Genomic DNA, 12,239 nt, shown 5'->3' with positions numbered 1-12,239 from the left:
GGTGTCGACTGACAAGAGAGCTCGTCGGCTGTCTGGTTCAGCGCACCTGGGATGTGATGGCACGAAGTGACCTCACAAACTTCTGACTCCACAGGAGGAGATGGCGGGCGAGCCGGAGCATGCAACGGGAGCGTAGACCACCCTGACGGTTGATGTACGCAACGGCCGCAGTGCTGTCCGAACGGACCAGTACGAGCTTGCCCCAAAGCGGTTTCTTGAACCGGGCCAGGGCAAGACGTACCGCCAGTAACTCTAGGCAATTGATATGCCAACGCAGTTGGGGCCCCGTCCACAGACCCGAAACTGCGTGCCCGTTGTACGTGGCCCCCCAGCCCGTGGATGAGGCATCCGTGAAGACCACAGCATGCCTCGACACCTGTTCTAGGGACACTCCGGCCCGGAGAAACGAGGGGTCTGACCACGGACTGAAGGTTTGGCGACAGTAAGGAGTAACTAGGACCCGGTACTGACCGCTCTGCCACGCCCATCTCGGGACTCGGTCGTGCAACCAGCGTTGAAGCGGTCTCATATGAAGCAATCCGAGCGGCGTTACCGCGGCTGCAGATGCCATATGCCCCAGGAGCCTCTGAAATAATTTCAGTGGGACCGCTGTCCTGCCTTTGAACGTATTCAAGCAGTTCAACACTGACCGGATGCGCTCTGGAGTGAGGCGCGCTGTCCGGCTGACCGAATCCAGCTCCATACCGAGATAAGAGATCCTCTGCGCGGGGCAGAGTTTGCTCTTCTCCCGGTTGACCCGAAGTCCCAACAGGCTGAGGTGACTGAGCACCATGTCCCTGTGTTTGCACAACTGCTCCCGAGACTGGGCGAGTATGAGCCAGTCGTCGAGATAGTTGAGTAAGCGAACGCCGCGTTCTCTGAGCGGAACAATGGCTGCCTCGACGACCTTCGTGAAGACGCGAGGCGACAGGGACAGCCCGAAGGGCAAGACTTTGTACTGATATGCCCTCCCCTCGAACGCAAAGCGCAGGAACGGTCTGTGTCGAGGAAGGATAGAGACATGAAAGTACGCGTCCTTCAGGTCGATCGCTGCGAACCAATCTTGGGGACGGATGCATTGGAAAATGCGTTTCTGCGTTAACATTTTGAACGGAAGCTTGTGCAGGGCCCGATTCAGAATGCGCAGGTCCAAGATTGGCCTTAACCCACCCCCTTTCTTGGGTACAATGAAGTAGGGGCTGTAGAACCCTGACCTCATATCGGCAGGAGGAACCGGCTCGACCTCGCCCTTCGCCAGCAGGACATCGATCTCGGACCGCAAGACATGGGCATCGCTGCTCCGCACGGAGGTGAAGAGGATGCCCCTGTACTTGGGAGGCCGGCGTGCGAATTGAATCGCATAGCCGAGTCTGATGGTACGGATGAGCCAGCGAGACGGCCTGGGGAGACCTAGCCAGGCCCCCAGAGACCGAACTAGCGGGATCAACGGCACCACAGACGTACCCGGGGTGAGGCAGCGAGGTGGAGTATTCAGACCCGACTCGGGAGGCCCGGAGGCGGCCCGGAGTGTTGCCTGAATACTCCAGGTGGGGCAGAGAGTGGGTGAGAAGGCCCGGGGGCGTCCTCGGTGCCCAATCTGCTGCCCCCTGGCGAGGGGTGAGAGGGGAGGAAAGGAGTGGCAAGGCCCGGGGGCGTCGCACACTGCCAACCTGTCCCTCTCTGGGCTCAGGGAGGGAAGAACTGCTCTGAGAATGTGGGTACCGCTGGACTCCGGGGAGCCAGCGGCAGGACCGAAACCAAAAAATATTCTTCCCCCGGTCCTCCTCCGGGGGAGGGAGGGGTGCGGACACCGTCTCCCCAAGCAATTCCTCTCTCGCTGGGCTGCCCGTTTCAGGGTTGCTTGCCCTTGTGCTTGCTAGCAGGCTCGCGGGACCCTGGACGGGTTGGGCACCTCCCTTGCGCCCGGCCACCTGCTGCCTGGGTGGAGGCGGACGCAGGGTGGCGCCCTCGGCGACAAGCAGATGGAGGTGCTGCGGCCGACGACTGGGTGTAGGCAGCAGCTGGTCGTCGGGGCAGGTTTTTTTTATTTTTTTTTTATTTATTATTATTTTTTATTTTTTAGCCACCTCCGTCTGCTTCTGGGCCACCAAGAACTGCTGGGCGAAGTTCTCGTTGGCGTCGCCGAAGAGGCCAGCCTGACAGACAGGGGCGATGAGGAACCGAACTTCGTCGGGCTCACGCATATCTGCCAGGTTTAGCCCCAGCTTCCTGGACCACTGGTGTGGACATCGCCTGACCCAGGGAGCGTGCAGTGACTTTCGTCACTCCGGAGAGCGAGGTCCATCACCGCACGCAGTTCCTGCATAACCCCTGGGTCGGGACTACCCTCATGCATGCAGGACAGAGGGCAGTGAGAGAGGGAAAAACTTATACAGGTTATGGCCCTTTTGGTGTTCCATATTTTGACACCAAATAGTTCCATGCTGTTAAATTTTTCCAATGCACATCCGGGAAGCCACCCCGGAAAGCATTGCTGACAACTCTAAATCTGATTCAGCATGAGCACACACCATTATAGTGGGAAACTCAGCATTATCATTTCCAGCGCATAACATCCCATCTGTAAGCAACCAGCAGGCATGTGAGACAATGAGCGTGGCCGTCAGACTTGACGGCACACGGCGCGCTGAACAATCCAGCCCCTATGAAAGAGCAAGGTGAACAACGCGCCGACGTGGTCATGTTCTCGTGAGAGAACATGAACCACCCACAAACAAAGTCTCAGCACGCTCGTGATGCGATAGAGGAGTGGGGGCCCGAAGAGATGTACTCGGCGGGGAAGCCCCACTGTAATCCTCAGATCACCAGCGCTTATTAGCCAAAGTAATCCTTTTCTGGAGCCCCAGAAAAGAAATTAGATCGGGGAATAAGTGAAGGGACTCAACCCCGTTTGAGGTTTCATAGTCTCGACCGCGCATCACAGCGCCGAGTGACGCGCTGGGTTGCCGTGACAACCCCCGCTATCAGCCGGCACGAGACGGCACACGGCGCGCTGAACGCTCAGCCTTTACGAGAAAGGTGAGACGAACAACGCGCCGACGTGACCATGCTCTCCTGAGAGAGCATGGATCACCCACGAAAGCAATCTCACAAGTTTATATGCGAGAGAGATCGTGGCCGTCAAATGAGGACAGGAAACAACCGCATCCAGAAACACACGGTTTGAATGACATCTTGAAAAAGACGCAGGGTCAAACCGTGTTGCTCTTTTAGTGACAGAGAGAAGAGAAAACCGCTCCGAACGTGCCGAGGCACACAGGGGAATAGCCGCGGCTTACAGCGGTTTAAAGGTGCAAGCCCGCTGTAAGCACTCAGAGGGAAACGCCCAGCGAACCAACAGTTTCACTTCTGGTCGCGACCACCGCTGTACAGCACCGTCACACCGACACAGGAACAGGTAAGCTGATCTTCTCTCATAATGTCTTGAAACTCGTTCGTAGAACACACTCTTCGCAGGAAGCATGAAAGCTCGGCTCCGAAGTTGAAAGCAATATGCGGTACTTCCACTTCCGTATTTATACCCGCAATGCGGGGCGGTGCGTGGAATGTGTGCACCGCATGCCAATGTCCATTGGCTCGTTTTTAATACACTCGAAGTAGATTGGTCTCTGAAACAGATCCCAATTCGTCGGTCAGTTCCGACGTACGTCGAACGTGACCGACTGAAAGGGAACTAAAGATTTGTGTTGTTTCAGCTTATTTTATTTTAATAAACTGAGCAAATAGCTAGAATTTTATTTATTTTTTCAGTGTAGGTGGATTCAGCATGTTTCCTACATATCTGCAAACATAGTATGGTATTTTTTATGCTTTAGCAAAGTGAAAAATCCAATACATATCGTCGCTGTCCGATGAAAACCACGTATGTCCATTTTGCCGATTTTGAGATTTTTCGACGGATTGAATGTCCAGGTTAATTTCCGTATACAGTATGCTTCACATATCTAAATGGCCAATGAAAAGTTGTGAAATCATGTCATCTGATTTTCACGTATATCCATTTGGTGTCAAAGCTGTCAATCACGCCGCGTATCTCCGTTTTGGACATACGTGAGTTTCATCGGGCAGCAACGATATAGCACCTTTAAAAACGCATGCAAGCAATGAGCTTTCGTGAACACGCAGCACAGCAACGTCACATAAGCGTAACCACAAAAGAGACAATAGTCCAAAAGCTCTACCGATTGACAAATTTCTACAAGTTAATCATGTCTACCGGTATATCACCCACCCCTATTCCATAGTATTTTTTTCCATACTGTGGAAGTCAATTGGGCCCCATCAACTGTTTGGTTACCCATATAATTCAAAATATCTTCTTTTGTGTTCAGGAGAAGTAAGAAATTCATATCATGGCAACATTTTTGGGTGAACTATCTCTTTAGGTAGGCGGTTCTTGGCCAATTGAAGTGTCTATTGAGCCCTAACCTTATGGCGTCAGTCAAAGATCTGGTTAAGCAAGACTACTATTGGACTACCAACTCTTAAAGGGATAGTTCACCCAAAAATGAAAATTCTGTCATCATTTACTCACCCTCAAGTTGTTCCAAACCTGTATGAGTTTCTTTGCTCTGCTGAACACAAAAGAAGATATTTGGAAGAATGTTTGTAACCAAGCAGATAGAGCAACCATTGACTACCATAGTAGGAAAAAAATACTATGGTAGTCAATGGTTGCTCTATCTGCTTGGTTACAAACATTCTTCCAAATATCTTCTTTTGTGTTCAGCAGAACAAAGAAACTCATACAGGTTTGGAACAACTTGAGGGTGAGTAAATGATGACAGAATTTTCATTTTTGGGTGAACTATCTCTTTAAACTTGTGTGACGTCATATAAATATGATTACGAAGCAATCATGTTCCAGGAAATTCAAAGAATCAATGAGTCAAAGGTCCAACATTATAAGATATAACCTATTTAGAAAGTGTTTGCAGAGACGTGTAAAAAAAATCTGTTGAAAATCCCACACCTGCAAAAGGAAAACGTACTTGCGTAGAATCACTTATTCTCTGCAATTTGGTTGGCAGGAGACTCTGAACATCTGCAAAGCTAACCGTTAATGCCGGTTTCTTGTTTCCCTGTACGTCATTTTTCGAGTGATGATTAAATGGAACACCTCAGGAAATCTGAGATATCAAGTAGGACATATCCCTCATTTCGACTATAAATGGAACCTAAAATCTGATTTGCTGCAAGCATGACTCCTAAAACCCGGAAACGAATTAGCATTTTAGCACTTCCGATTCCATCGTCCCAAAGTGAATGGGTTTTTTATTGGGTTGTTAGTTAAATGCCTGAAATAAAGCCGCTTTTACAGCCTCGTTATGTTTATAATCACACTCTTACAAACTATTACACCTTAAACTTTCATGGAAAATGTTTTTAAATAAAGAGTGAAAGAGTTGTCTGAAACTTAATGATGGTGATGCTGAAGTCATGGTGTTTTTTAACATCATCGCAGCAGCACTCAATAGGAATGTTGTTCCAGGGCCAACAAGGATGTTGATACAGAAACATGTCTTTGAAAAATCACAGTCACTGATGTATTACTCAACTGCAATGAGAGGCAAACAGAAAAGAGCCTGTAAAACAAGTACCAGAAATCCAAAGAACCACCATAGCTGATCCCTGAGCATACAGAATGACGATATATAGTACAGAGTGGTCACCATGAGCCCAGCAAACATCTCCAGCAACTCAACTCGCATATAGTCAACACACATCACTTGATCAGATGTCCCACCTAAAGCCACACGGGCAGCAGAAGCATCGTAGTTGATCCAGAAGGATACCCAGGACAGGATGGTGATTAGGATTGAGGGCATGTAGGTCTGCAGAATGAAGTAGCCAATGTTCCTCTTGAGTTTGAAACTGAGAGAAAGGCGTGGATACGAACCTGGTCCAAAAAAAGAGAGAGAGAGAGAAGGACAGTTTCATTCGTGCTCTATAATAAAATCTAGTGATGCCCTATTTTGGAAATTTCAATAAAAGTTTTTATTTATTCTTAATTTTAAAATACATCTTATCTTCACCAAGGCTGCACTTATTTGATAAAAAATACAGCAATTTTGGAGCCTAGAAATCTAGACGCACCCTAGCGGCAGCAAATCTAATTTGCAGCCAGGGTAGTCTAGCAACTCTCTGTTGGCGTGCGAGCTGGAAAAACCAAACTCTGGTCAGGCCAATCACATCGTGTATAGAGTCGGTGGGCGGGCTTAACATAATGACGGCAGAGCTGACGCAGTTCGGCGTGTTACTTGCAAACAAAGAAGCTGGCCTTTCGAATCAGCTTTGGCCGCAACTCTGGAAGACTTGGAGTTAAGCTTTTCTTTGAGAAAAGAACAAAGAACGGCACTGAAGTCATTCGTAAGAAAGGAAGATGTGTTCAGAGTTTTGCCGACCGGATACGGCGAAAGTTCTGACTTTGTTCTGTAAAGTTCTGGCGAAACCGTTTATCCTGCCTCGGATTGAGCCCTGCCAATGGTGAGTTCCCAGACCCTACATCTTGATGTGGGTCTGGCTTGTCAGGCTAGCAATTTTGTGGGATTTCATTACAATTTAAAATAATTGTTTTCTATTGTAACATTGTAAAATGGATTTTATTCCTTTGATGTCAACGCAAAATTTTCAGTGTCACATGATCCTTCAGAAATCATTTTAAGATGATAATTTGCTCCTCAAGAAACATTTCTGATTATTATCAAACTGTTGTGCTTTTTTATTGTGGAAACCTGGGTTAATTTTTTTCAGGATTATTTGATGAATAGAAAGTTCAAAAGAACAGCATTTTAATAAAACATTTTTTTTAACATAAGTTTTTTCTCTCACTTTTGATTGATTTAATATGGAGGCTTGTTTCCGCTACAGAATAAAATGTTAAAAAAAGGTAATTGGGACTTTTTATCTCACAATTGCAAAATTACATCTCGCAATTCTGAATTCTGAAGTCATAAAGTCAGAATTGTGTGATATAAAGTCAGAATTGAGAGATATAAAGTCAGAATTGAGAGATATAAAGTCAGAATTGAGATATATAAAGTCAGAATTGTGAGATAAAAAGTCAGAATTGTGAGATATAAAGTCAGAATTGCGTGTTATAAAGTCAGAGTTGTGTGATATAAAGTCAGAATTGCGAGATATCAAGTCAGAATTGAGAGAAATAAAGTCAGAATTGCGAGTTATAAAGTCAGAATTGAGAGATATAAAGTCAGAATTGTGAGATATAAAGTCAGAATTGTGAGATATAAAGTCAGAATTGTGAGATATAAAGTCAGAATTGCGAGTTATAAAGTCAGAGTTGTGTGATATAAAGTCAGAATTGCGAGATATCAAGTCAGAATTGAGAGAAATAAAGTCAGAATTGCGAGTTATAAAGTCAGAATTGAGAGATATAAAGTCAGAATTGTGAGATATAAAGTCAGAATTGTGAGATATAAAGTCAGAATTACGAGTTATAAAGTCAGAATTGTGTGATATAAAGTCAGAATTGAGAGATATAAAGTCAGAATTGTAAAATATAAAGTCAGAATTACGAGTTATAAAGTCAGAATTGAGAGATATAAAGTCAGAATTGTGTGATATAAAGTCAGAATTGCGAGATATAAAGTCAGAATTGTGAGATATAAAGTCAGAATTACGAGTTATAAAGTCAGAATTGTGTGATATAAAGTCAGAATTGCGAGATATAAACTCAGAGAAAATTCTGAGATAAAGTCTTGCAATTCTGACTTTATATCTCGCAATTGCGTGTTTAAAGAATCGTGAGATAAAAAGTCAGAATTGTGCGTTTATAACACACAATTGTGAATTTATGTCACAATTTTGAGAAAATATAAAGTCGCAATTGCAAGAAAAAAGTCAGAATTGCAAAATTCAAACTCGCAATTGTGAGATAGAAATTCGCTATTATATTTTAAAATGTTTTATTCTGTGGCAAAAACAAGCCTCCCTAATTTAATGCATCCTTGCTGAATAACAAACAAAAAAAATTACTGACCCCAAAGTTTTTAACGGTGGATTATCTACAGTAATTGATTATCAATAAACAGTTTTTTTAACATCAGCTTTTTTCTTGCTTATTGCAGATTGCTGAGAACTTTAATTTGATAAATCAATGCATTGGTCCATCTCTAGTAAACAAACAGGCCACCACAAATATATATTAGGTGGCAGAACAGGTCACGATAATAAGTGCAGTGTCTGAGAGTGTGGGTAGAGTCAGACAGCCAGACTGCGTGACTTTATCTGTTCCTGAAAGGCAGACCAGTGATGATAATAAGACTGGAGAAAAACACAAATTATGTGCACTTACTCACATGCTTACTCATCGCATACGTCGCTTCAAGGTTTAGCAAAAGGACACTGTAACTATATATGTGCATGCAATAACATCTGCACCACAGTATTTCAGATTGTAATAATTTAGTGTAGGGATCATACCAGGACAGGGCGGTATCACAGTATATTGGCCTTCAGTGTGCTCACAGATGTGTGTATAATGAGCGCTGCACGTGAAGGCTTTGAGTGTCGCACATAAACAATTGAACGAATTCAGGGTGAGACCTGTCCATTTTATAATATTAGTTTTACTTTGGTTCGTAACTCAAGTCTTGAATAATCATATCTTTCGGTTTGTGTCCTTCAAGGTTCAAATGAAAAATAGAAAATAATAAATTAAATGAGATGAAATACCTTTCATTTGTAAATATGTCATTTGCAATCAAATTAACTGTCATATGTACCGCTCTCATAATAAAACTGCTCATACTGTGATATAACATCCTGGTCATACCGCCCACCCCTACAGTAGATCAAACATTACTTTTGAACAGATCTGACTCATGGTCCCAACTGTACAACACACAGAAAACAGAATAAACTCAACCTGTAGAGAAAACCACGTTCTTCGAGATGAGTTTGTAGTCCACGATGGAGAACTGAGGCAGTTCTATCCTCTCCACCCCCGTAACGGCTCCATTCCCCCCTCGCCAGTAAAACTCGATATCATCTGTTGTGTAGCCATCTGGAGGATCCCAAACACATGTGCGTTAAAACAAACTGTACATCGCCACACATAACGAGTACATATGATATGAGGAACAGCAGCAGGAAATGAGCTCTGGATAAAGACTGTATTACTGCAGCCAAGCTTTAAAAGCACAATATGTAAGTTTCACCACCAGAGGTCACTTATTCTAAAACAAAAGGCGTAGCTTGATGAAGCCATGATTTTGCTGAATCATGGGAGATGTTGTCTTCACCTCAAAAGAATCCGACGGGGCTTGGGCAGAAATCATATTCATGGATGAGCTGATGTTTTAAAGATTTATTAACATTACCATAGAATGAAGCAGGGCGGGGCTGAAAGCTGTTGGAGCGGAACGAGGCCGCTGGAGCAATGGCTAATGAGAGACAAGCACGACACACGGCTCGAGAGCAGTGGAGCTTTTATTATTCCACGTACGAACGGTTCCGATTCTTCCACTAATGCATATGTGGAGTAACGCAGCAATGTTTTATCATATTACATACATTTGGGTGTGTTGAATGTTATGTAAACGCTACTCAGTGCGTTCACTCAGCGCTAGTATGAGACACTTATGAGACACACTGCAGTGAGCTAGATCTATATTAGGCATGGTAAAACACGGTATTCGCTGTAAATCAAGAAAACAAGATTTAAACAATAAGAATAACTGTTTGAGCAGTATAACAATGGATTAGTTTTCTGGCAATGAATGTATCCAAACAGTTGCTCACCTGTCTAATAAAACACAATATATTAAAGCATCTTTGGGGTTTCCATGGTTTCCACGGAAATCAAGGGGAGGCGGCGCACGGACACGTTTAAAATTGTTTATTTCTCTGGATTTAAACATTCTTTGAAACATTTGGGATAATGTAAGTACACAAGTCAACAAAAAATATAACACTGGCCTAGTGGTTTTTGGATATTTTAATGCAAAAACCTTACATGTTGTGCCTTTAAAGGTGCAATATGTAGGATTTTTGCAGTAAAATACACAACAACTGGTGGACAACTGCTTAACATCTAGTGGCACGCTGTTGTAGTTTGGTTCAAACATTATGGACCATGGCAAGCAGACTTTGGAACAAAATGAGAAATCAAAAGAGGACCAGTATTGACGTGGCGTTTTCGAGATGGCGAGAGCTTCGCAACAAACTTCGACTTGACAGAGATGCCGTTCTTGCATGTGCTTTATTAGACAGGTGAGCAAATGTACATAAAATGAATCAATTTTATGTAGCTCAACACGATGAAATATTAGAATATCATTAGTAAGATGTTGTAATGTTGATGTAGCTTATACTGCTAGTCTCATACAGCCAACAAACTAACACACAGAATAACATTATAACTTTCGACACTCAAATGCAGTTAAAATTGCGAGTATTCAGTAATATGAAATTGTAATTTCTTTATATCCCCCGGGACTCGTGTGTGGCGCTGATATCTGTCTCTTATTAGTAATCGCGCCCTGCTTCAACCACAGTCATGTTAAAAAACATGAATGCATTCACTCATCCATAAACATAATTTCCTCATAAACATTATTAGATCCATCGGTATGACGACAAGCTCCATGATTCCACAATCATTCACTGCGTCATCAATCTACACCTTTCTTATTGTTTTAAAGAGGGTAGCGCCCCCTAGCGGCGATAAAAATGCACATTGTAGCTTTAAGGGACTTTAAACGAATACAGTTTAATTTGATCACATTTTTGGAAAAGAATGATCATCATCCTTAGGAGGTCAATTTAAATATTATATATTACAAGACATTAATTAGATAGAAAATATATATATATATATTTTAGCATTTTAGCAATACATAAACAAAGCTTATACAAAAAAAAACAAAAAAAAAACTTAACTATGCAAATATGGGTAACAGGGTTGTAAATGTAGCCTAAATTAAGATGTCAACAACTACTTGGGACCAACAGTTTGTCTTTTAATTATTGATAAATGATATTCCAAATGCAATTAACATTGCAATGGAATGAGGTTGTTTATATGTGAAATCTATATTATGTTATTTTTACCACAATTCACAGACCAAAAAAGGGGGAAGCACATTTTTGGATGGTTGTGTTAATCGTTCTAACTGTGTTGAAGTTATGATGAGCCAAAAGTATTGAACAAATAAAATAAAATAATTATTTAATCAAAATTATGTTTTGACTAATAATTCCATTCTCTTATTTTCAACATCATTTTCAATTCAACATGCTTTCGGCCATTCACACTTGTGAAATAAAGGGGAGCTAATTCTTCAGTTCTACATTTTGCAACACCTTGAAGATAAGAAATCCAATAGTTCTCACAACAAAAAACTTGGGATTTGTGTTTTTAATACTTTACATAAAGTATTGCAAAGTGCACCATATTCATGAAAAGTGCAACATAAATATTGACGGTGACATTTAGATTTCAAAACAAGTAATCATTAAATTATGTAAGGGGACAGCTGGTTATGAAACAGACACGAATCCACATCCGTGAAGGAATTTGTGTGTTTGCTTGTTCTCCATCCTCGCTAAGGTTCCTTCTCCGTCTGTACCAGTTTGTCTGCGTGCAACTTATAATGAGAACCAGTGACCTATTTAGTGTATTGAATAATTAAAGATGGGCTTCTGATTCCTTCATATTCAAGGGAGTTATCTCTGCATGACTTAGCAACCAGGTACAGACTTAAAAAGGCCAACAAAGCTGCAGGCCTTATAAAGCATTAATGAACTACTCAGCGACAAAGATAACAAATACAGCTTTTTCCGTTCAGTTTAATGGGCCAGAGAGAGCAACGTGATGTAAATACGACAAGCGCCTCAGCCATGTGACAATCATAAGATATGTCTTCTTAGCGTGGGAGAATTTGGAGACCATAACCACAAAAGGTTGAGTCGTGTTCACCCCGCTGTCTGAAAAGGCTTTTAAATGGCGAGCAGACGAAAGCGACAAAGCGCAAGAGAGAGAGCCGAGGACTCTAGAGAAAACTGCTGCTGGACTGGGAAGGACTGGTGTTTCACTTTCCATTAAAACTATTATCTCTGTGCCACCGCGTCTGATTCTGTCAATTGACTGGCTGATTACTGTCAACAGATCACATCACTTTACTCTGCTCTGAGGGGTTACTGCTACTGCTCCATTATTCCCTCAGGGCCCTGAAAAAAACACGAGAAAAAGGATG

The 12,239-nt window shown here is 43.0% G+C and overlaps 1 protein-coding gene across 2 annotated transcripts in view; it reads right to left on the bottom strand.

The window, feature by feature from the left end:
* The window catches only part of gabrb2a (gamma-aminobutyric acid type A receptor subunit beta2a), a 93,217-nt gene that overhangs the window by 18,654 nt on the left and 62,324 nt on the right, over nt 1-12,239 (bottom strand). For both annotated transcript variants that reach the window (XM_079839831.1, XM_079839832.1), the window contains 2 exons: nt 8,909-9,046; nt 5,768-5,920 (listed from right to left, as the gene is read on the bottom strand). In XM_079839831.1, the coding sequence (XP_079695957.1) occupies nt 5,768-5,920; nt 8,909-9,046 (291 nt within the window). The remainder of the gene's footprint in view (nt 1-5,767; nt 5,921-8,908; nt 9,047-12,239) is intronic.

Source organism: Gobio gobio (assembly GCF_949357685.1).
Source record: "Gobio gobio genome assembly, chromosome: 16".
NCBI lineage: Eukaryota > Metazoa > Chordata > Actinopteri > Cypriniformes > Gobionidae > Gobio > Gobio gobio.
The sequence above is the reverse complement of the archived record's forward strand: the minus strand, read 5'-3'. Positions and strand labels throughout refer to the sequence as shown.